This window comes from Cherax quadricarinatus, chromosome 21 (assembly GCF_038502225.1).
Source record: "Cherax quadricarinatus isolate ZL_2023a chromosome 21, ASM3850222v1, whole genome shotgun sequence".
NCBI lineage: Eukaryota > Metazoa > Arthropoda > Malacostraca > Decapoda > Parastacidae > Cherax > Cherax quadricarinatus.
The window spans coordinates 40,501,409-40,528,430 of NC_091312.1; the positions used below are offsets into that span (position 1 = coordinate 40,501,409).

The 27,022-nt window shown below is 37.6% G+C and overlaps 1 protein-coding gene across 13 annotated transcripts in view; it reads left to right on the forward strand.

The window, feature by feature from the left end:
• Nucleotides 1-27,022, forward strand: part of LOC128689171 (protein AF-10) — a 236,773-nt gene that overhangs the window by 1,608 nt on the left and 208,143 nt on the right. For all 13 annotated transcript variants that reach the window (XR_011392290.1, XR_011392291.1, XR_011392293.1 and 10 more), the window contains exon 2: nucleotides 17,697-17,776. Coding sequence is in view for 7 of the 13 variants with exons in the window: in XM_070087402.1 (XP_069943503.1) it covers nucleotides 17,697-17,776 (80 nt within the window). In the remaining 6 variants the exon portion in view is untranslated. The remainder of the gene's footprint in view (nucleotides 1-17,696; nucleotides 17,777-27,022) is intronic.

Consider the following 27,022-nt stretch of genomic DNA (forward strand, 5'->3'; position numbering starts at 1 on the left):
AAACATAGCAATGTATGGTATTATGTATTTCCAAAAAAAAGGCTTCTGTAGAGGGTGAGATTATTTCCACTGTTCATAGTTTGTACACTCTGCTATTATTAATATAGTGTTCTGGGTGTAATATTGCACTAATTAATACTTCTGCACCAGTACTAGTGCATAAATGGCTCTAGACCATTGATACAGATTTTCAACTTGATGCGCTTATCACTGAACAATTGCAAGTTACCATAGCAATAACATACATTTAATACATTAATAATTGGTTTTGCAACTAATTTTATTTGTATTCTCAATGATAATTTCCATACAGTGTTTATAAAACTGATATTCGTTTTCTTACTATACCTAACAGCATCACTGATAGTGTACACTGGCTGTGTACACTACCAGTGCAATTTCACTAATTTTTGTTTTTAAAGCATCATGGATACTTAATGGCTCACATAACTAGAAGCAACAGATGAAATACGTTTCTCCCCACTAGAAATGCAAATAAAATATTTCTGTAATTAAGAACTTGCGTGAAATTTAAGCAAAAACATACTTGAAATAAAGCGAGTGTATTTTATTGTAAATTTTTGCGAATTGATTTTTGCTGGTGAATAAATAGTATTATTGAACAACTATTTCATGGAAATATGCTTTAATTAGTTTAAATTTGCTTTCCAAGATGTTCAGTGCAAGTTGAGATCTGTGGAAGTAATGGATGTGCTGTGGACATTATAGTTAGACAATTATTTTTCAAAATTATTAAAATACTGTAACCAAAACATTATGGTAATTTTAGTATTGATAATTGTAAAACCATCATTGTATTTTGAGTTGAAATTTCTTGCACAAGTTCTTAACCATACATATTTTTATTACCCAGTGTCCACAGCCTTATGACAGTTATCCTTCAGCCCATCCCACTACACACGCACAGTTGGGAAGAAACAAGCCTGAGTTAAAATACGTAACCTATCCAGACCAAATTTTCCATGCCTAATTATAGTAGTTTTTCAAAAATAAATATACAAATTCATTGTGTGTGACATTATCCCATAGTGTTTGGGATAACATTTCATTAAATTGCATAAACAGGTGGAATCTCAGACATTATGGGGAGATTTACTACAAGATACCTGGTCTTTTTGAGGCTTGTCAAGGATGGACAAGGCACCTTTTTTTTTTTTAAAGTAGTGATAAAAGTTATCCCATGTAGAGGCTTTAGCAAATTAGTAGAGAATATATGATGAAGGAATACGTATATATACAAGTAGTTATACATAAAGGAACGTGAGGAGGCAGGAGAATATAATGGGGCACAGGAGCTCTAGAGAGTAGTATATATATATTTGTGTTGGCTCCCAAGTGCCTAGATAACTTGAAAGCATGGTGGAAGCTAATGATTTTGCTAATGTGGTTCTGGGTGATAATATTAGAACTCTTGTTAAGGCTGAATTTCAAGCATCTTGTGTGTGTCTTTTTGGATGACTAGTTTAGAATTTCAATATTATAAGGCGAGTACCATTATCTTAGTGTGTGGTATTACACATGCGATGTTAGTATTTTGCATTTTGCTTTCATGTTGGGATTCTTTGATCCATGTGACAATCATCTTACGAAATGGACAGATTCTAAACTAGTTAATAGAGACGGAAACAGATAGAAGATGCCTGGAATACACCCATGTCAGCACTTAACACCATTGCCCACAATCAGGGTAGCTTTATGTTTAGTAAATATTTGAGCTTGCAAAACACTTACAGGTTGTCCAGGCATCTGGGAGTCAACATAGCAGTCTGGTATACACACTACAGTTATCGCACACCCCTTTCTTAATCTGTTCATGTATATACAATATACGGTATGTACTCCTCTTTCTCATGCATTCTCTACTGACTTGATAAAGCCCCCCTAAATGGGAGAAAAGCTGTCATCATTAAAAGTATCCGTTGCATCCAAATGTCATTTATTGCATCCACTGTCATTTCCTTGACCTTGTTATTATTTACATGCCATTCCAGTCCCAGTTATATGAATAATTGATATTACTCTGTTGCTCCATATAACACTAAATGCAGTATTTGTTTACATGGTATTGCTTGATTCCAGCAAAATGCCTTTAATGTTCATTCAAAGTACATAAAAAATGGGATATTTCTGAGTTTTATAATCAGGAAAGTAATATGTATTTTAAAGTGAAAATTGACATAATATTGCATTTTGCTGTAAAATCATCATATCATCATCAAATCATCATATCATGTCATATATATATCATCATATATCATCATAACATATATCATATGTCATCATATCATATCATATATATATATATCATCATCAATCGTCAGTCATCGTCAGTCATCGTCAGTCATCGTCAATCATCGTCATCATCATCGTCATCATCATCGTCATCATCATCATCATCATCCATCCATCTTGGGGAAGCACTAGACTCAGAAGTCATGTACTGCCTTGGGCATAAGAGGCAACCAGGTTTGGTCCAAGGAAGGGAAAGGTAACTGTAATTCCTCTGTATTAAGGATGTCGGCATCAAAGCACCTCCTTTTGAATTGCTTGCAGTTACTGAGGTGGTGGTGGTGAGTGCACTTGCCACTGTCAGTGTTTGTTGAGAGTACAGGTGGCTTTCCACATTCGTGAGGGTTAGGGGATCAAGAACCATGCGAATGTTTAAAATTCGTGAATGTTTGGTTCACTAATATATTGTAGGGAAATATAATAATAGCATTTACTTGGCCTAACAATACTGCTCCCTTAACCTATTGAACCACGAACAATTATAAAACACATGAAAACATCGTAAAATACAGATTGCATAGGGAGAACCATCTCTTAAACTTATCAAACCAGCCTTTACTTGCTAGGAAGTCAGGATGAGTGATGGTAGGGCGTCCTAGTTCTGCACTGGTGCTAGCCCCATTGCTAGCCAACGTATCATACAAAATCTTTCCCTGTGCACGAATCGCATTGATTTCCTTTTCTATTTTGGTCTGAAATCCACACAAATAATGCTGATTCCATATTAGACACTGCACTGTTTCTTGTGACACTTGCTTGGCTGAAGGAGGAGCAGTAGATGCCAGTGCTGCCCTTATCTTCGTCTCATTTTTCTTGATAGAGCGCACTGCTCAAATAACCTGCCCTACACTTGTCTAGCTCCTCAATAACGGTTGCTCCTCGCTTGGGGGCCATATTTGCACCACCACGCTCATGTGTATGGTAGGACACACAAACAGCACAGATCAACGCGAAGAGTAACTGGACAGTGACTGAGTGAGTGGTGGACTGGCGGGCTGGCTGCCGTTTAAGGGGTTAAGAAGGAGGGTAGTAGGGATGTGGCGGGAAGCATAAATATGGTTGGGCAGCTGGGCATTCGTGAATGTTTGAAGCTCATGAAAGTAGAACTCGCCAATGTGGAGGACCACCTGTAAGTTTAAAAGTTGAGTGAGGCATTAGTTTGCTCAGTTTCTTCATGCTATCCTTTGACCTGTTTTATGCTTGCATAGTATGGGAAGGCTGTTGCATGAAAGAGATGGAAAAGTATTGTAGGAATTACTTATTTTTTTTATTTTTTTATTTTAACTTTTTTTGGGGCTATGCCGTAGTACTATGTGATAGCTCAGCTCACTTAGGTAAGCTGTGAGAGGCAAATTTTGACCCAGGTATGAGAGAATGAGTTTGTGTAGTGAGTGTGCACTATATAAAAAATCCTCCCCCATGCAGTGCATGATGAGAAAAGAAAAACATGGCCATGTGAATGGTTTAAAAGAGCGACTTTTCGGTGTATTTTTGGATGATTTTTATGGTTTTATTCTCAGTTTCTTTGATAGAACGGAAGATATACTCCTAAATAGAGATGATTTTGATTGGATTCAGGACTAGAAGTAGCTTGAAATTGAACTCAAAGCAGTGGAAATGTTAAATTTTTGTTGATATTCCAGAGAATGGGTAAAGCCTCCTACAACCCCTACTATTTTTTATGGGCTTTTTTTATTAGGTTTGATTCAATTATTGGGATGCTATAAATCATGAACAATCTTTCCTGGTTATATATTATCCGAGAAATAGAGTAAATCTTCTCTTGTTGTGTGAATAAGAATTCAAAATGGAAAGTAAGTGTACTATAGAAGAGACCTGGGGTCGTGACTGATGAACAGAGGAAATATTGTTTTAATGCCAGGATTGTCTGCGTTGTTTATTATTGGCTTTGTTTTTAAATTGGCATTTTTTAATTGTGTGAGAAATTGGCCAGATTACCAAATTCTTTTAACTTTATTGGGTAGTTGAGATAGTTGAATGGGCAGTTTCTTGTGTTCAGTCAAGAGAATGGAAGGGATACTATCAAACTAGTTAAGAATTTGCTTGGCAGAACAATGAAATTGACCTGAAATAGGACTCAAAGTGGGCAAAATTGCCGATGCATAATTTGCGTCGAGACCGCTAACTTTGTGCCAGCATTATTCCGTAAGTTTTCCATCAAATTTCATACCATTTTTTTTGTCGTTACCTTTGTAAATGAATTTTTTTTAGGGGGGAGGTGGGGAATATTTGGTCATTGAGAACAAGTTTCATATTGGGGGTCTGGACCTGATGATGTATAAAAAATGTTCATGTTATTAAGAGATTTTAAAGTATTTATTCTTTTCAGAATTACAGATCACTACCCTTTGCATGTTCCTTCCTGGGCACGTCCTTACCCAAAGCACTGTTTGACCCATATGTGCTTAGTGCTCAAAGTTAATATAGTTATCTTCTTAAAAGTTTATCATTCATTTTGGGTAAAATCCACCTAACAACTTCGTCACGTGTTACACTACATACAGTAGGGCCTCATTTTATGGCGATTCGCTAATTTGGGTATTTCAAATTATGACCAAATTTCGTTTATTCGGCTCTCTCCCTGATTTGCCATTGCAGCAACTGCACATCACTGTTTGTTACATCCTCTGTGAGCTCCACGTCTCTTGATTATGTCTGGAAACTTTCCAGAATTTCAGGTGTTTTAAAGTTATTGCACCTTTCATATATTCTCTGGTAATTGTATTTGTGTACCTGTACCTAAATAAACTTACACACTGAGCTGGCATGCAGGTACACATTAAAATCACTAAGAGTGTGTCACTAGTGTTGAAGATGCAGTAATAATAATCGCTCTGGGGCTCTAAATATCGTATATTACATTATTATAGACATTTTCATTAATCCAGCTTTGATATTTTTTCAAAGTTATATACAGTGGACCCCTGGATTTCGTAGTCATCGGATTTCGTAATATTCGGAAATAGTAATGTTTTTTCGTCAAAATATTGGCTCGGTGATTGTCATTTAACTCAGTAAGTCATTCGTCCCAAACTCGCATGAGTGGCCGGACACGCTATTTACGGTCAGTGTGTCATTGTTTATCAGCCAGTGAGCACAATCCCACGCATTCATACGATACGTTTCGTAATATTCCATTCGGTTTAGTGCTTGCAACTGCTAAATAAGCCACCCTGGGCCAAAGATAACTCCTAGTGCCAGCCCTTTGGTAAAGAAGGCGATAAACACAATTGAATTCAAGAAAGAACACACCAGCCAGGGTACTTCCCCACACACACAAGCCATGGCACTTTCCCACACACCAGCCAGAGTACTTCCCCATACACCAGACAGGGTACTTCCCCACACACAGGATTTGATTTAAGTGGGACTTGCACATGAGTGAATAGAATTATCAAAGCTTATTGCATGGGAAGCATTGAAAACTGGGTTGAGCAAATACGATTCTGTTAGTGGGATGGTTTGTGAAGGACCTGCCTAGTATGGGCCAGCAGGTCTGCTGCAGTGTTTCTGCTTTCTTATGTACACAGCCAGGGTACTTCCCCACACACACCAGCCAGGGCACTTCCCCACACACCAGCCAGGGTACTTCCCCACACACACCAACCAGAGTACTTCCCCACACACATGATTTGATTTGAGTGGGACTTGCGCATGAATGAATAGAATTATCAAAGCTTATTGCTTAGGAAGCATTGAAAATTGGGGTTGCTTTTTTAAACAAAATATGAGGTCAGAGGATAGGTGTTTCCCATCATGCAGTGTTTTACCTGGAGTTTACCTGGAGAGAGTTTCGGGGGTCAACGCCCCCGCGGCCCGGTCTGTGACCAGGCCTCCTGGTGGATCAGCCCCTGATCAACCAGGCTGTTGCTGCTTGCTGCACGCAAACCAACGTACGAGCCACAGCCCGGCTGATCAGGAACTGACTTTAGGTGCTTGTCCAGTGCCAGCTTGAAGACTGCCAGGGGTCTGTTGGTAATTCCCCTTATGTGTGCTGGGAGGCAGTTGAACAGTCTCGGGCCCCTGACACTTATTGTATGGTCTCTTAACGTGCTAGTGACACCCCTGCTTTTCATTGGGGGGATGGTGCATCGTCTGCCAAGTCTTTTGCTTTCGTAGTGAGTGATTTTCGTGTGCAAGTTCGGTACTAGTCCCTCTAGGATTTTCCAGGTGTATATAATCATGTATCTCTCCCTCCTGCGTTCCAGGGAATACAGGTTTAGTGGGGCATGATATTTTAACACTACGCACCTATAGTACAAGCTCATTCTTTAATGTCTAGGTCAGAGTTTACCAATCATGGCATACTTGTGGGCTCAATAATTATGACGTAAAATCTATGGGAGTGACAGTGAAAGGTTAACCCTTTGACTGTTTTGGTTGTATATGTACGTCTTACGAGCCACCGTGTTTGACGTAAATATACTCAAAAATTCTAGCGGCTTCAAATCAAGCAGGAGAAAGCTGGTAGGCCCACATGTGAGAGAATGGGTCTTTGTGGTCAGTGTGCACCATATAAAAAAAAATCCTGCAGCACGCAGTGCATAATGAAAAAAAAAAGCTAGGACCGTTTTTTTTTTTAATTAAAATGCTGATTTTGTGGTCTATTTTCATATAGTATTTATGGTTGTATTCTCGTTTTCTTGGTCTCGTTTGATAGAATGGAAAACATATTATAGAAATAGAGGTGATTTTGATTGGTTTTACTATGAAAAGAACCTTGAAATGGAGCTCCAAGTAGGGGAAATGTTTGATTTTTGCCGATGTTCAAAAGTAAACAAATGATGTCATTTTCCAATAAATGTCCAAGTAACCATTCTAATATGCAGTCATAAATGGGTTGACATTATTTGCACAATTATTACAATATTGCAGTAGTCTGCATAACAGTAAATCTTCTATTTTTTGTTTGAATAAAAATTCAAAATAGAAAGCAAGAGTAATATCAGAGGGGCCTGGAGATGTGACTGATGAACAAAGAAAATGTTATTTTAGAGCCAGGAATGTCTGTATTGTTCATTCTGTACCCTATTTTGAAATTGTCATATTTTTATAATTTTTGTGAAATTTGCCAAATTGTAAATTTCTGACCACGTTATTGGGTAGTTGAAATTGGTAAATGGGCAGTTTCTTGTACTCAATCGATACAAAAAATGAAGTTCTAAAGAAACTGCTATGAGTTTGGTCGACTGGAAGAATGGACTTAGCGAAAAGTAGGGCTCAAAGTGGGCGAAATCGCCGATTCGTAAATATCACCGAGGTCGCTAACTTCATGAGAGTGTAATTCCGTCAGTTTTCCATCAAATTTTGCTCTTTTGGTGTCATTACAATGGGGAAAAGTCTCTTATCATTTCATTAGAATTTTTTTTTGGGGAGGGGGAATTTTGCGATACCAGGGAGACACCTGAAGATTTGGGGTTGCGACAGTCAAGGGGTTAAAAGAGGTACGGTTAGGTTTTTCTGTGTTTTATGAGGTTTTACTTAATTTGAATTATCTTTTTGTGAAGTGGCCCCATTGTTACCAATGATTTATACAGTTTATGGTATAAATTAGTTTTTATAGTCACCCAGGCTCAACACTATATGATTATTTTTAAAAAATTTTCTTTTAACTATCACCCTCAACACACTAAACTGGTTTATATTGACATAAAAAAGAATAAGAATGGAAACAGATTTGGGCATTGGAAATCCAAGGAGCATACAGTATTTTGATTGAAATCCCGTGATTGGTTTTCAATTTTAAGTGTCTTGCCATAAGCAAACATAGTGGAAGCCAGCCAGCCAAAGTTGTTTTGGCTGCCAGGATTAGGGGTGGAGGGAAGGAAGGAGGGGAAGAGACTAATAGGGTGATAAGGAATAAAATTGCACAATACCGTGACTGGAACAATACACACACAACCTGCACAAAGGAGATTGAAACTTACCGCAATGTTTCGGTCCAATTTGGACCATTAGCTAGTCAAATCTGTGACTAGTTAACCCTTTGAGGGTTGACAGGCCCTCTCCGAGACTCGTTCTCAGGGTCGGCCAAATTAAAAAAAAAAAAAAAAAAAATTCTTATGAAAAGATAGAGAATATTTTCCCGATCATAATGACACCAAAAATATGAAATTTGATGGAAAACTTACCGAATTATGCTCTCGCAAAGTTAGCGGTCTCGGCGATGTTTACGGATCAGCGATTTTGCCCACTTCGAGCCCCATTTTCGGCCAGTTCCACTGTACTAGTCGACACAAAACATGAATATTTCGCTAGAACTCCATTTTTTCTATTGAATGAGTTCAAGAAACCACCCATTTACCAATTTCAACTATCCAGTACAGTGGTCAGAATTTAGCAATTTTGCCAATTTCACACAAATTTCAAAAGATACCAGTTTCCGAATAGGGTCCAGAACAAACAAGAAATACATTCCTGGCACTAAAATGACATTTCCTCTGTTCATTAGTCACGTCTCAAGGCCCCTCTTACATTCTTTTGCTTTCCACTTTGAATTTTTATTCTCACAAAAAAATAGAAGATTTACTGTTATGCAGACTACTGCATTAGTGTAAAAAATGGCATGAATCATATTGGCGCACTTGCAAAAGAATATTAGACTCGCCAGTTGATGTGTATTGGACGCTTGGCATGATTTGTTTACTTTCGAACTTTGGTAAAAATTGAACATTTCTGCTACTTCGAGCTCAATTTCAAGGTACTTTTCATTGTAAAACCAGTCAAAATCATCTCAATTTCTATGATATGCCTTCCATTCTATAAAATGAGACCAAGAAAACTAGAATACAATAATAAATACCATACGAAAATACAGTGCAAAGTCGCTGTTTTATTCCAAAAAGACGGTCAAAGTTTTTTTTCTCATTATGCACTGTGTGCTGCAGGATTTTTTTTATACCGTGCACACTGACCACATAGACCCATTCTTTCATATGGAGGCCTACCAGCTTTCTCCCACTAGATTTGAGGGCGCTAGAATTTAGGCGTACTAGTACGTCAAAAACCCTGGGTCATAAGCCGTACTAGTACGTCTGAAACCCTCAAAGGGTTAATGGTCCAAGTCAGACCAAACCATCATCATGTGTTTAATTTTCCTGTGTGTAGGTTATTTGTGTAATAGGGAAATAAGTAGAGCCTCTCTTCACTTAACAACAGAGTTCCGTTCCCAGTACCGTGTTGATAAACGAATCCGTCGCTAAACGAGGAGCATACTACAGTGGACCCTCGGTATTCGATATTAATCCGTTCCTGAGAGCTCATCGAATACCAATAATATCGAAAACCGAATCAATTTTCCTCATAAGAAATAATGAAAATCAAATTAATCCGTGCAAGACACCCAAAAGTATGAAAAAAAAACATTTTACTACATGAAATATTAAGTTTAATGCAATAGATTAATTACAATAACAATACACAAATAACCCGCACATAAAAGAGAGAAGCTTACGACGACGTTTCGGTCCGACTTGGACCATTGATATTGAGTGTGACTTAGTCAATGGTCCAAGTCGGACCGAAACGTCGTCGTAAGCTTCTCTCTTTTATGTGCGGGTTATTTGTGTATCGTTCCAGTCATGGTATTGTGCCTTTTTTGTTATTTACAATAACAATAAAATAATTGACACTTACCTTTAATGAAGATCTGGTGATGATTGATGGGATGGAAGGAGGGGAGAGGTGTTAGTGTTTAGAAGGGGAATCCCCTTCCATTAGGACTTGAGGTAGCAAGTCCTTTTCCAGGGTTACTTCCCTTCTTCTTTTAATGCCACTAGGACCAGCTGGAGTCACTGGACCTCTGCCGCACAACAAATCTGTCCATAGAGCTCTGTACCTCCCATTCCTTTAACCCTTTCAGGGTCCAAGGCCCAAATCTGGAGTCACGCACCAGTGTCCAAGATATTTAAAAAAAAAAATTTGTTATTTTTTCTTATGAAATCGTAGAGAATCTTTTTGTGAAGGTAATAAAACAAAAAGTACGAAAATTGGTGGAAAATTGACGAAATTATGCTCTCGCGAATTTTGATGTGTCAGCGATATTTACGAATCGGCGATTTTGCCGACTTTGACTCCCATTTTAGGCCAATTACATTATTCCAATCAACCAAATTCTTAGCTATTTCACTAGTATTTCTTCTATTCTATCGATTGAGCACAAGAAATCGCCAAGTCAACTGTTTCAACTACAAAATAAAGTGATCGGAAATTGTTAATTTGGCCAATTTAACACAAAGTTCAAAATATTCCAATTTCAAAATAGGGTCCAGAATGAACAATGTAGGCATTCCTGGCACTAAACTAACATTTCCTCTGTTCATTAGTTATGTTTTGAGGCTTTACAAATAAATTCCATTTTGATTTTTTATTCACATAATGAAATTTTATTCACACCAAAAAATAGAAGATTTACTGTTATGCAATACTGTAATAATTGTATAAATATCATCACCATATTTGTGAATGTATATTAGACCCACCAGCTGATGTGTATTAGACGTGTGAGGTCGTTTGTTTACTCTTGAATATCGGCAAAAATGTAACATTTCCGCTACTTTGAGCTCAGTTTCAAGCCATTTCCAATGCTAAAACCAATCAAAATCATCTCTATTTCTGTAATATGTCTTCCATTCTATCAAATGAGACCAAGAAATCGCAAATACAACTATAAAAAACATACGAAAAAACACTGCAAAGTTGCTGTTTTAACCCTTTCAGGGTCCGTCCCGTAGATCTACGGCTTTACATTCAGGGTCCAAACCGTAGATCTACGCCATGAGCTCAGCTCACTCTGATAAACTGTGAGTGGTACATTTGGGCCTAGATATGAGAGAATACATCTATGTGGTATGTGTGCACCACATAAAACAGATCCTGCAGCACACTGTGTATAAGGAGAGAAAAAAACTTAAATCATGATTTTTCGATTAAAACAGCAACTTTACAGTGTTTTTTCATATGTTTTTTATAGTTGTATTTGCGATTTCTTGGTCTCATTTGATAGAATGGAAGACATATTACAGAAATAGAGATGATTTTGATTGGTTTTAGCACTGGAAATGGCTTGAAACTGAGCTCAAAGTAGCGGAAATGTTAAATTTTTGCCGATATTCAAGAGTAAACAAACGACCTCACACGTCTAATACACGTCAGCTGGTGGGTCTAATATACATTCACAAATATGGTGATGATATTTATACAATTATTACAGTATTGCATAACAGTAAATCTTCTATTTTTTGGTGTGAATAAAAATTCATTATGTGAATAAAAAATCAAAATGGAATTTATTTGTAAAGCCTCAAAACATAACTAATGAACAGAGGAAACATTAGTTTAGTGCCAGGAATGCCTACATTGTTTATTCTGGACCCTATTTTGAAATTGGAATATTTTGAACTTTGTTTTAAATTGGCCAAATTAACAATTTCCGATCACTTTATTTTGTAGTTGAAACAGTTGACTTGGCGATTTCTTGTGCTCAATCGATAGAATAGAAGTAATACTAGTGAAATAGCTAAGAATTTGGTTGATTGGAATAATGTAATTGGCCTAAAATGGGAGTCAAAGTCGGCAAAATCGCCGATTCGTAAATGTCGCTGACACATCAAAATTCGTGAGAGCATAATTTCGTAAATTTTCCACCAAATTTTGTACTTTTTGTTTTATTACCTTCACAAAAAGATTCTCTACGATTTCATAAGAAAAAATAACAAATTTTTTTTGGGAAAATTCTTGGACACTGGTGCGTGACTCCAGATTTGGGCCTTGGACCATGAAAGGGTTAATCGAAAAATCATGATTTCATTTTTTTTCTCTCATTATGCACAGTGTGCTGCAGGATCTGTTTTATGTGGTGCACACATACCACATAGATGTATTCTCTCATATCTAGGCCCAAATGTACCACTCACAGTTTATCAGAGTGAGCTGAGCTCATGGCGTAGATCTACGGTTTGGACCCTGAACGTAAAGCCGTAGATCTACGGGACGGACCCTGAAAGGGTTAAGATTTGTCTAAAATGGGCCACAACATTGTCATTGTAATAGCTGTGTTAGGGTGATTTTCATCCATAAAGGTTTGCACTTCAACCCACTGTGCACGCATTTCCTTAATTTTTGAAGTAGGCACAATGTATACCACAACTGGTATAGGCTTCTCAGGGTTAGTCCCAAACCCTTCAAAATCTTTCTTAATTTCCATACTAATTCTCACCCTTTTTACCACAGGGTTGGCACTAGAAGCTTTCTTGGGGCCCATGGTGACTTATTTTGCAGAAACAAGCACCAAACACAGCGATAATATGGATAATATGAAATGTACCGAGTGTATCCTTAGATGCGCACACACTGGCTGGCTTGTAAACACTGGCACACAAGGGGCAGTTCAGGCCACATGTGGACAGGTCTCGTACGAATCATATCGAATACCGGGTTTTCAATCGAATACCGAGGAAAATTTTTTGCGATATAATGCATCGAATACCGGATTTATCTAATACCGATGCCATCAAATACCGGGGGTCCACTGTATAATGGTAGTGGGTTTGTGTCAACCATCTTTGATATTGCTTTAATGTCACCCTTCCACCATTTCTAATATTTTTAGTACATTTTTAACCCTTTCAGGGTTTTCGACGTACTAGTACGGCTTACGCACTAGGGTTATTGACGTACTAGTATGCCTAAATTCTAGTGCCTTCCAATCTAGTGAGAGAAAGCTGGTAGGCCTACATATGAAAGAATGGGTCTATGTGGTCAGTGTGCGCAGTATAAAAAAAAATCCTGCAGCACACAGTGCATAATAATAAAAAAAAAACTTTGAACGTGCTTTTGGATTAAAACAGCGACTTTGCACTGTATTTTCGTATGGTATTTATGGTTGTATTCTAGTTTTCCTGGTCTCATTTTATAGAATGGAAGACATATTACAGAAATAGAGATGATTTTGACTGGTTTCACAATGAAAAGTACCTTGAAATTGAGCTCAAAGTAGCAGAAATGTTCAATTTTTACCAAAGTTCAAAAGTAAACAAATCATGCCAAGCCTCCAATACATGTCAACTGGTGAGTCTTGTATTCTTTCACAAGTGCGCTGATATTATTTATACCATTTCTAAACTAATGCAGTAGTCTGCATAACAGCAAATCTTCTATTTTATGTAAGAATAAAAATTCAAAGTGGAAAGCAAAAGAAATACAAGAGGGGCCTGGGAATGTGACTAATGAACAGAGAACTCATTTTAGTGCCAGGAATGTCTTTATTGTTTATTCTGGACCCTATTTGGAAATTGGCATCTTTTGAAATTTGTGTGAAATTGGCAAAATTGCCAATTTCTAGCCACTTTATTGGATAGTTGAAATTGGTAAATGGGTGGTTTCGTATACTCATTTGATAGAAAAAAATGGAGTTCTAGTGAAATAAATATGATTTTTGTCAACTAGTACACAGGAATTGGCCAAAAATAGGGCTCAAAATGAGCGGAATCGCCAATGCGTAAACATTGGCGAGACTGCTAACTTCGCGAGAGCATAATTTCATAAGTTTTCCATCAGATTTCGTACTTTTGGTATCATTATGATCGGGAAAAGATTATCATTTCATATTTTTTTTTTTTGACCCTGAGAACAAGTTTAGGAGAGGGCCTCTCGACCCTGAAAGGGTTAAATGTTTATACAGTAGTGTACAGTATATCGTAATAAACAGAATAGAGGTAATCAGCTCTTAACCCTTTCAGGGTTTCCGACGTACTAGTACGACTTATGCGCCAGGGTTATTGACATACTAGCACGCCTAAATTCTAGCGCCTTCATATCTAGTGAGAGAAAGCTGGTAGGCCTACATATGAAAGAATGGGTCTATGTGGTAAGTGTGCACAGTATAAAAAAAATCCTGCAGCACACAGTGCATAATGAGAAAAAAAAACTCTGACCGTGTTTTTGGTTTAACCCTTAAACTGTTCAAACGTAGATCTACGTTTTTTCAACATTTGAAAGTATGTAAAAAACATAGATATTTTTTTTTTTTTTTTTTACATTTGAAAGCGTGTAAAAAAAAAACTGATCTACTTGTTTTTTTTTTTGTTTGAAAATATGTAAAAAAGGTAGATCTACTTTTGGAGCACTACACATGTGAACCTAGAACTATGTTTGAACAGTTCAAGGGTTAAAACAGCTACTTTGCAGTGTATTTTCGTATGGTATTTATGATTGTATTTTAGATTTCCTGGTCTCATTTTATAGAATGGGAGACATATTACAGAAATTGAGATGATTTTGATTGGTTTCATAATGAAAAGTACCTTGAAATTGAGCTCAAAATAGCAGAAATGTTCGATTTTTACCAAAGTTCAAAAGTAAACAAATCATGCCAAGCGTCCAATACACGTCAACTGGTGAGTCTAATATTCTTTCACAAGTGCACTGGTATTATTTATACAGTTTCTACACTAAAGCAGTAGTCTGCATAACAGTAAATCTTCTATTTTTTGTGAGAATAAAAATTCAAATTTGAAAGCAAAGGAGATGTTAGAGGGGCTTGGGGACATGACTAATGAACAGAGAAAATGTTATTTTAGTGCCAGGAATGTCTGTCTTGTTTGTTCTGGACCCTATTTGGAAATTGGTATCTTCTGAAATTTGTGTGAAATTGGCAAAATTGCTAAATTCTGACCACTTTATTAGATAGTTGAAATCGGTAAATGGGTGGTTTCTTGTACTCACTCAATAGAAAAAATGGAGTTCTAGCTAAATAGATATGATTTTTGTTGACTAGTACACTGGAATTGGCTGAAAATAGGGCTCAAAGTGGGCAAAATCGCCGATGCGTAAGCATCGTCTAGACCGCTAACTTCGCAAGAGCATAATTCCATAAGTTTTCCATCAGATTTCATACTTTTGGTATCATTATGATCGGGAAAAGATTCTCTGTCTTTTCATAAAAAAATTTTTTTTTTTTTTTTAAATTTGGCCGACCCTGAGAACAAGTCTCTGAGAGGGCCTGGCGACCCTGAAAGGGTTAAGGTGAACACGTTTGCAAAAAGGTAAACTTACCCAAGTAAAGATAAAGAACATGACAAAGTATCACTAATTTTCATTTACAGTAGCAGTAATAAATGAGCATAATACATGCATAATGGTGAGAAACAATACTGCTTCCTCATAAAAGTTGGGCACTGCATGTAGTGAGAGGTATTCTTCATACTAGAGGTGTTGTCATTTCAAGGGTTTCTCAGATATAGAATTAACGATACATTTACATATGTATTGATACAGGGTCACAAGTATGCTGCATTATACAGTAGTCCCCTGTATTCATGGGGGATATATTCCAAAGACCTACCGTGGATAGTAGCGAACCCTATATATGTCAGCTTTGTTTATACATGTACCTATGATAAAATTTAATTGATAAATTATGCACAATAAGTTGAGAGCTAGGACTTTTTCACTGATGAGAAGCACTTACTGGCTTATCTCAGGCTTTGAAAAACTGCTGGCGTCACTACTTTTGCATTTTGGGGCCATTATTAAGCAAAATTAAGGGTTATCTTTAGGACACGGTAAGCTGTGGATAACTGAAACCATGGAAACCGAATCCATGGATATGGGGGTTCTACTGTACTTTAGATTTAACTTTGCATTTGTTCAAGACTTGTTCAGGGATTGACTAACACTCGTTGCTTACCTCCACCAAGTGCCAAATCAGCCATGTTGTGGTGGATATGTGGGCCAGCAGGCTGTCAGCAGTAACAGCCTGGTTGATTAGGCAAGTACCAGATAAGCCCGGCCTAAGGCTGGGCTGTGGAAGGAAGAAGGTGCCTACACTACACATGGGTCTTTTTCATCTTGTATATGTTAATAGATGCTGGTTTTAGGTTGAAACAGAGAGGCTATGGTGGACAAGTATCTCTACCAAGTGCCACATCAATCAGGCTGTGATTTATATGTGGGCCAGTAGACTGCCAGCAGCAATAGCCTGGTTGATTAGGCAAGCCTAGTCCAGGGCTGGACTATGGGACTAGAAAAACTCAAAACTCATGTAGGGTATATCAAGGGTAAAGGTGTACATTGGAAAGTAGTAAAAACTTCATGACTAGACTGTTTTCACATAACAAGAGCTTGTACTTGTGAATGGAAAGACTCGCTAATATGGCAGATGGGCACAGGCAAACTTGCCAGCAAAAGAGGCTTGTTGCAAGGTATGTTGTTCTTAGTAAGGGGACATTGGTTTATACATTATTCCCAGTAAGAAGACATTGGTAATAAATAGGTTAAAATGGTAAGCAAATGAATACTATTAAGTATTTATGCTATGAGAGTTATTTACTGCATCTGTTAATCATGTACTAGTAGACAGTAATATGATAAATAATCAGACTTGCTTATGGAAAGTTGATAACACTTTACTGCACATATTTATTTATTTATTATCACACTGGCCGATTCCCACCAAGGCAGGGTGGCCCGAAAAAGAAAAACTTTCACCATCATTCACTCCATCACTGTCTTGCCAGAAGGGTGCATTACACTACAGTTTTTTAAACTGCAACATTAACACCCCTCCTTCAGAGTGCAGGCACTGTACTTCTCATCTCCAGGACTCAAGTCCAGCCTGTCGGTTTCCCTGAACCCCTTCATAAATGTTACTTTGCTCACACTCCAACAGCACGTCAAGTATTAAAAACCATTTGTCTCCATTCACTCCTATCAAACATGCTCACGCATGCCTGCTGGAAGTCCAAGCCCTTCGAACACAAAACCTCCTTTACCCCCTCCCTCCCTCCCTCCAACCTTTCCTAGGCCGACCCCTACCCCGCCTTCCTTCCACTACAGACTGATACACTCTTGAAGTCACTCTGTTTCGCTCCATTCTCTCTACATGTCCGAACCACCTCAACAACCCTTCCTCAGCCCTCTGGACAACAGTTTTGGTAATCCCGCACCTCCTCCTAACTTCCAAACTACGAATTCTCTGCATTATATTCACACCACACATTGCCCTCAGACATGACATCTCCACTGCCTCCAGCCTTCTCCTCGCTGCAACATTCATCACCCATGCTTCACACCCATATAAGAGCGTTGGTAAAAGTATACTCTCATACATTCCCCTCTTTGCCTCCAAGGACAAAGTTCTTTGTCTCCACAGACTCCTAAGTGCACCACTCACCATATTTTCCCCTCATCAATTGTATGATTCACCTCATAACTTACCATATTTCACTTAGGGAATTTTTAATCATCCTAATTTAAGTCATTCAGAACTATCAGTTTATGTGAATTCACTTTAACTAGCTTCAGTGCAATGTAGGTGATTTACTTTTGTTGACAATAACTTGGTAAAACCATCTTTTATCTTTCAGCTTGTTATGGTATAGTTACTGTACCTACTGGAGCTTGGTTCTGCCGCAAGTGTGAAAGTCAAGAAAGAGCGGCAAGAGTTGTAAGTAATCTCAGTTTCTCTTACAAGTTTGAATTATATACCACACTGTCATAATGTGCTGATGTCCCCTTGTTTTTATGGTTGATACACCACTAAGTTGGTGTCTTTGGGCTATGTGGCTGGCATTGATTGCAGGACTCTGGATACTACAGCTTGGCTTGCTAAGATGGATATCATTAAAATAGATAAATTACAGTATGTATACAGTTTGCTGAAACAAAGTGTATTATACTTTAAATAAAATTTAAATTTTTAAAGTGAAAGACTTAGAAAAAAAAAGTCACCACTTAAATGTTATTATAATTGTTTACAATTCTTAATGTCTTAAATCTTTTGAGAACTTTCCTTGAGAAGATCGCTGCCTGTAGGATCCTGATACAAGTTTCAGTTACTGCTTGTCTTACTGCTTATCTCACTCATTGAAAGTAAACTTCAACACACGAAACATTTTCTGTTTAATTTGTATATTGGTTTAGACCTTAACATAATTGTCTTTTGCTTTTACAAAGAAATAAAATGTTTTGAAAGAAGATGGTTACCATAGCACACAGGTACTTTAGGGAAAAACCAGTGGGAAGAAGAAAGCATGAATATTAATCAGATATAACAACCAGAAATGGTATTTGATGAAGATTAGGAAAACAGTACTGTATTAACTGAAATTATATGATGCAGGATACAGTGGACCCTCGGTTATCAGCTGTTCCGGATATCGGCCAATTCGGTTTTCACCCGCATTTTTGGTCGAAATTCTATCCCGGTTATCGGCCATTATTTTGGAGATCGGCCGTATCGGATGTGTAATAAATCACTTTTGAGCACATTAAATGTCTTACTTTAGGTTAATATAGACATTTTCATTAATCTATGATATTTTCTTCAAAATTATATAAGGAACACGTTACATAGTATATAAAAACCTGCAATGTTTATATGCAATGTATGTTTAATAATAATCACTCTTGGGCACATTGTTGTATTTTAGGTTAATATAGACATTTTCATTAATCCATCTATGATATTTTCTTCAAAATTATGTAAGAAACACATTACGTAGCATATAGCATATATCGAGTGGAGAGTTGGGTGGAGAGTAAACATTACATTTTCTCTGATTCAGCATTAGAGAAAACTGTGAATCTGGCATCTTGCCCAGTAACTGCCCTTCATGTGCATTTGTTTACAATTCTCGGCATGAATTATTCATTACTTCTCCCTTTGTTTATGATGGCATCTAAAGGTAGTTGTTAGAAACGATTAAACTCAGTGTGCGTGGTAATAATATGGCAGTGTAGTGTAGCCCAGGGGGCTACACTACACAGAGGGTAGAGGGAGTTGGGGATTCCCGACTCTCTCTCTCTCTCTCTCTCTCCTGCCTTCTTCAATATGCCAACAAGAGTCTTCAATAAAGATATGTAATGTTCATTTATCATTAAAATTTGTGCTTTATATTTATTTCTCAACTGGTTATTTTTATATAGCCGGACTTGAGTCCTGGAAATGGGAAGTACAGTGCTTGCACTCTTAAGGAGGGGTTCGGGATATTAGCAGTTTGGAGGGATATATTGTGTATCTTTATACGTATATGCTTCTGAACTGTTGTGTTCTGAGCACCTCTGCAAGAACAGTGATTATGTGTGAGTGAGGTGAAAGTGTTGAATGATGAAAGTATTTTCTTTTTGGGGATTTTCTTTCTTTTTGGGGATTTTCTTTCTTTTTGGGTCACCCTGCCTCGGTGGGAGACGGCCGACTTGTTAAAAAAAAAAAATTATTTCTCATTTTTTCTGTTTGTAAAACTATAGTTCATCTTTAAAAAAATTTATTTTTTGTTAATATTTTTGGGTGTCTGCAACGGACTAATTGGATTTACATTAATTCTTATGAGAAATATTATTTCAGTTTTTGGCATTTTTGGATCTAGACTGACCTGGAATGGATTACAGTCAATAACCAAGGGTCCACTGTATATGTAAATAAAAGAACAGTATATTGTGAATATGAAATTGGTATACAATACTGACAGGTTGATAAGCAAGACACATGCAACAGTTAGGTATCCTCATTCCGAAATCTTTCTCCTACATGGTAGGCTTCTTCAGTTGAGTACAGAAGAGTTAGCAGAAGCAGTAGAGATGTGAAGACGATGTAATCAGTCCACAAATAACAAAAAAGGCACAATACCGTGACTGGAACGATACACAAATAACCCGCACACAAAAGAAAGAAGCTTACAACGACGTTTTGGTCCGACTTGGACCATTGACAAAGTCACAGTGTGACTTTGTCAATGGTCCAAGTCGGACCGAAACGTCGTCGCAAGCTTCTCTCTTTTGTGTGAGGGTTATTTGTGTATAATCAGTCCACCCTTGAAGATGTAGTTTTGTATATAGTGTCCCTTTTTAATGCAGGTGAAGTGCAGGTGTTTAATGCTAATACTCAAAATGGTAGCTCGATGGCATGGCAAAAATGGTAAGACATTTGTTGACATCCATTTGCCAGAACAGAATGAAATAGGAAAATTGTTTTGAGGAGCAAATGAACCCTTCGTGAAACAGCTGTTGTCATTGATTGCACCAACAACATGCATTTGGTGAACAAATGTAACTTGTAGATGGGTTTGTGGATTGTGTCTGAAAGAGTTACAGTGGTAAATGAAATTGTTCTTTCATCTTGTTGACCTTGTAATGCTGAATGCTTAAAATGCATAACAGGTCAAGACTGGGAGGAGTCTGCCAATTGGCCTCTCTGTGTTATCACACGAATAATATGGAAATACCAGGTAATACCACCAGTACAGTGCATGTGCCACCTTACTTGTGACTGTATACCTTCTCGTTTGAGGTATGGTGATCACTTTAGCTACACTTCTGTTACAGATGAGAAATGGACTCGGTAAAGATGTTTGCTTACCCGTTAAGTCACTTAGCAAAGTGCAAAGATACGTGTTTTATGTGAAGGGAATGTAAAACACTGCTGTGTAGTGTTTCTTGGGTTTCAACAGATTGGAACAGTTTACCCTGAATCCCTTCATAAATGTTGTCTTGCTCCCACTAAAGACACCTGCTGTCCATATTCACCTACTAGTAAAATAGGTATCTGGGTGTTAGTCGACTGGTGTGGGTTGCATCCTGGGGATGAAGTTGACCTAATTTGCCCGAAATGCTCTGCTACATCCAGCAGTTAAAACCACTTGTCTCCACTGATCTAACATGCTCACTCAAACCTGTTGGATGTTCAGTTCTCTAGCACTAAAAACCTCCTTTACTCCATGCCTGCATCCCTTCCTGGGATGGCTCCTACCCCTTCCTTTCCTCCACCCTGGATTTATGTACCCTCTTAGTCATTTTGTTCTGCCCCATTCTTTATGAAAGCCCAAACTACATCAACCCCTCCCCAACCCTCTGAATTACATATACTCTTGGTATCTCGACAAGATCTTATCTCTACGCTCCAAATTCTCTACATAATATTCAAGCCACACATTACTTTCAAGACGGCATCACCACTGCCTCTATTCTCCTCCTAACTGCCAGTGCTTCGTACCTATGTAAAAGTGCTGGTGTTATTACACTCTTACATTTTATTTTTTTGTCTCCTTAGATAAATTTAAATTTATCACATGACTCAGCACCCCTACCTTTCTTTTTCCCTTTTATTTATTCTGTGGTTCACCTGATTTTTCATAGACCCATCTGTCTACATGTCCACCCCCCCATGTATCTGAATACAGTGACTTCCTCCATACTCCCTTCCAATCTGATATCCAGTCTTCCGTTGACAGACTACTCTTCTATTCTCATCACCTTGCTCTTTTCTATGCAAGTTTTTTTTTTTTTTTTTTTTTTTTTTTTTACATACTGTTCCAAATTCTTCCACCAACCTTTGTCAGCTTCTCTTCATAATTTTCCAGGAGGACTATATCATTGCAAAAACAGCACCTGTGACAAGTGTCACATACATTTATGCTTTAAATTTTGATCTGAGGAAATAGTCATCTTCCACATCAACATTCTCCTCTGTGCCTGCATCTCCTTGTTTTGCTCTTTTCTTTGGATAGTATACAGTAACTTGGGTCACCAGGATCATTGTTCAGTCAGCTTAGTACATCTTTTATCCCTAAATCATAACCTGAATTTTTGTACAGTCCATGAATTGCATTTAGAAAATTGTCAATTTCTTTCTCTATGTATTTATATAACTCTTACTACAATCATCATCCTGTAACTGACAAAAGCTGCAATCATTAGTGTTCTCTATTTTTCTTTTATGTGATACTGCACTAGCTGGAGGTCCTGGCACTAAGTCAGACCAATCTGAAGGAGGTAGGAGAGTTTCACTGTGAGAAATAGATGGGATTAATTTGGGGGGGGGGAGGTATTTGAGAGTGTTAGAGCTAAAAATCAATTATGGCAGGAAAAGAGGGAATATAAATGTTTAAATTCAAGGATTATGGGGATTAAAATGAGCATCTGATGCAAAAAGTGGGTCATAGTAAGTGTTATGCACCTGGAGAAGAGAATTGTATAGAGAGAGAGAGAGAGAGAGAGAGAGAGAGATTTTGGGAGGTGAGTGAGAGGTTTAGGAAGTTTTGAACCAAGTGAGAGAGCAAATGTGGTTGGAGACCTAAATGTTGAGGTGGGAGCGACTGTTATATAAGGCATGCTTATAGAGGAGAACAGATATATCAGCTCATTATTTAGTTGCAGCTACAGTGAGAGTAAGAGGTAGATGGAGTACAATGAGAAGGGCATCAGCAAGTAAGAGGGAGGTGGTAGTTTATAAACTTGAGGAGGAAGTAATTGGGTAAGATATAAGCAACTATTGGGAGTTGTCACAGCTGCTTTTTGCCAATGACACTGCTTTTGGGAGATTCTGAAGAGATGTTAAGGTTGGTGGACAAATTTGGGAGGGTGTGTAAAAGAAGGAAATTAAAAGTGAACATAGAAAAGAACGAGGTGATGAAAGTAACTAATGATTTAGGTAATGAAAGATTGGATATCAAATTGCAAGTAGGGAGTATGGAGGAAGTGAATTATTTTATAAATAATAGTGAATTATTTATTTTTATAAATAATTCACTTCCTCCATAAACTTAAGGAGGAAGTGAATGTGTTCAGATATTTGGGAGTAGATTTGTCAGTGGATGGGTATATGAAAGATGAGTTGGACCATAGAACTGATAAGGGGAAAAAAAAGGTGGGTAGTGCATTGAGGCATCTGTAGAGACAAAGGATGTTATCCATGGAGGCAAAATGGGGAATGTATGAGAGCATAGTGGTACCAACACATTTATATGGGTGTGAAGTGTTGATTGTGAATGACTTGGTTGGGTGGAGGGTGTATAAATCTATTGGAAGGAAGGCAGGGAAAGGGTTGCCTTGGAAGGGTTGGAGGGAGGGAGTACAGGAGGTTTTGTGCACGAGGAGCTTGGACATCCAGCAGGTGTGTTAGATAGGAATGAGTGGTGGCAAATAGTTTTTTTGGACTTGATAAGCTGTTGGAGTGTGAACAAGGTAACATTTTGTGAAGGGATTCAGGAAAATTGGTTAGCCAGACTTGAGCCCTGGAGGTGGAAAGTACAGTGCTTGCACTCTGAAGGAGGGGTGGAGATACTTGCAGTTTGGAGGTGCATCTGAATTGTGGTATTGTGGCTGGTGTGTTAAAAAAAAATTAGGTCCAAGGGATTATCCTGGGTTATGTAAACATTCTGTGTGTATGACTTGTGTGTCTTAACCCTTTGACTGTCGCGGCCGTATATATACGTCTTACGAGGTACCGTGTTTGACGTATATATACTCATAAATTCTAGCGGCTTCAAATCAAGCAGGAGAAAGCTGGTAGGCCCACATGTGAGAGAATGGGTCTATGTGGTCAGTGTGCACCATATAAAAAAAATCCTGGAGCACGCAGTGCATAATGAGAAAAAAAAAACCGACCGTTTTTTTTTAATTAAAATGCCGATGTTGTGGTCTATTTTCGTATAGTATTTATGGTTGTATTCTCGTTTTCTTGGTCTCATTTGATAGAATGGAAAACATATTATAGAAATAGAGGTGATTTTGATTGATTTTACTATAAAAAGAACCTAGAAATGGAGCTCAAAGAAGGGGAAATGTTTGATTTTTGCCAATGTTCAAAAGTAAACAAATGATGCCGTTATCCAATAAATGTCCAACTAGCCATTCTAATATGCAGTCATGAATGGGTTGATGTTATTTATACAATTATTACAGTATTGCAGTAGTCTGCATAATAGTAAGTCTTCTATTTTTTGTTTGAATAAAAATTCAAAATAGAAAGCAAGAGTAATATCAGAGGGGCCTGGAGACGTGACTGATGAACAAAGAAAATGTTATTTTAGAGCCAGGAATGTCTGCATTGTTCATTCTGGACCTTATTTTTAAATTGTCATATTTTTTAGTTTTCGTGAAATTGGCCAAATTGCAAATTTCTAACCACATTATTAGGTAGTTGAAATCGGTAAATGGGCAGTTTCTTGTACTCAGTCGATAGAAAAAATGGAGTTCTAAAGAAATAGCTATGAGTTTGGGCGACTGGAACAAGGGAATTAGCCGAAAATAGGGCTCAAAGTGGGCAAAATTGCCGATTTGTAAACAGCGCCGAGGTCGCTAACTTCGTGAGAGCATAATTCCGTCAGTTTTCCATCAAATTTCGTTTGTTTGGTGTCATTACAATCAGGAAAAGATTCTCTATCATTTCATAAGAAAAAATAATTTTTTTTTTTTAAATTCTGCGAAACCAGGAGACACCTCAGGATTGGGGGTTGCGACAGTCAAAGGGTTAAAGACTACTTTAAAACTTTTTCACCATAAGCCTATAATATTACAATTGTTTGAAGGTGTAATACTTAGTGAAACAATGAAATAAGCCACATCATTTGGCTATATTGGGTTATCCTGGGTTAAACCTATTTAGTGTGCCTTGTGGTTGAATTCCATTGTTAGTATCATGAAATTGCAATAAACTTGGAGTGAATTGATCATCTTGCTATCAGTTTCACATAGTGTTTGCTGGTAGGGAAACTGATGGTGTTATGACAGCTCCTGATTTCATTGTTCTCTTATACTAATTAGGTATACTAGTACGTCAGACTTAGTCATCACCTGTGCAGTTAACCACGATGCACCCTCCAGGTCTTAGATTTTTTCAGAGATCTGAAGAGATTGTAAAAGACCCAAGAGCTGTTCTGAGGTTAAAAATATTGGCAGGTGACAGATATGAAGGTACAAAAAATTGTGTATACAGTGGACCCCCACCTTATGATGGCACCGCGTTACGTTAAATCCGCCATATGATACATTTTAACACAAAAATTTTGCCTCGCCTTACATAATTCGTCCAGGACGCGTCCCACGAGTGGCCTCAGCACCATTGTTTACAAGCCAGCCAGTGCGGTCGCATCGACGCATACATTCGGTATATTTCACATTGTCCCAGTGTTTTTAGTGCTTGTAACTGCAAAATAAGTCACTATAGACCCCAAGAAAGCTTCTAGTGCCATCCCTGTGGTAAAATGGATGAGAATTAGTATGGAATTGAAAAAAGAGATTAAGGAAATGTGTGCAAAGTGGATTGAAGTGCAAACCTTTATGGATGAAAATCACCCTCACACAGCTATTGCAAGCCATGCTGGTGACTATTACAATGACAATGTTGTGAATCACTTTAGACAAATCATAAAGGAACGAGAGGTACAGAGCTCTATGGACAGATTTGTTGTGCGACAGAGGTCCAGTGACTCTCAAGCTGGTCCTAGTGGCACTAAAAGAAGAAGGGAAGTAACCCCGGAAAAGGACTTGATACCTCAAGTCCTAATGGAAGGGGATTCCCCTTCTAAACAATAACAACTTCCACACACTCCCCTCCTCCCATCCCATCAATCATCACCAGATCTTCAATAAAGGTAAGTGTCATGTATTCTATTCTTGGTAGAGTATTAACTGTGCATGTCTTCTTCAGTTTGTGTGTATTAAAATTAATATTTCATGTGGTAAAAATATGTTTTTTTTTTTTCATACTTTTGGGTGTCTTGCACGAATTAATTTGATTTCCATTATTTCTTATGGGGAAAATTAATTCGCCTTACGATAATTTCGGCATACGATCAGCTCTCAGGAACGGATTAATATCGTAAGGCGGGGGTCCACTGTACTAGTAAGTTGGGCACGTAATTGTCAGCTGCTTGACACGTAATTGTCAGTTGCATAGTAGTACATTGGACACACTTTAAGTGTTAGCTCTCATAGATTAATTAACAGTTTTTTCCAAGATTTCACTTCTTAGTGTGACTTCCACCAGGTTTGGCGCAGACCAAGCCGGACACTCACTTTCCTTGTTTAACCTCCTGTCCTTGTGCAGACTCTTCTTTTCTAATACCTAAAGTGTGTAATTGTGGTATGATTCATTCTCATCAGATTTTAAATTTGATAAATTTCAAATTTCTTTTCATTAATGTGCTGTTATAATTGGAGTGCAAGGCTTCGTGCTGACAGTACCACACAACATTTTCTAATACTTAGTCTAGATAAACATAGGCCAGTCAAGTTATCACTCACCTGAGAATCACCCTGAAAACATGTCTGTCGTAATTTGCCAAATGCTTGTGTTTCATTGTTTTTCATAGGTGTATAATTTTTTTTTTTTTTTAAAATTGGCATTGGTGTTAAAATCAAATGCTGATGTAAAATGTGAACCAACTTGCTGTGAATAATAATACAGAATTTTATTTAAAAACTAAAGGAAACTCTTAGCTCACAGCTCATCTGAATGAAGTGTCAAGATATTTAAAAAGCTTTATACATGCCTAAAACACATTGTGATTGCACCTCTGTGACTAAACAGGCAGAGCCATACTTGTAGTGTCCCCATCTTCATTGTTTCATGTCTTATAAAACTTTATTGGTTTCTTATATATAATTAAAATCATAAGAATGGGGGACCACTGCAGCAGGCCTGCTTGCAACTTCTTAATCCAACCCTTCTCACTTGTATATTTGCCCAACCTATTTTTAAAGCTGGCCAAAGTTTTAGTTTCACTGACCCAACTTGACAGAGTATTGCACTCAACTTTATTTTTTAACCACTTTCCTATATACTTACTATATCTAAAATTATCCAATTTGTATCCATTATTTTAAGTTCTTTCTTGGTTGGCTATCCTCACTACCTTATTTATATTGTCTGTGTTCCACTTGTATACATTAATAATATCCAAAAGATTTACAG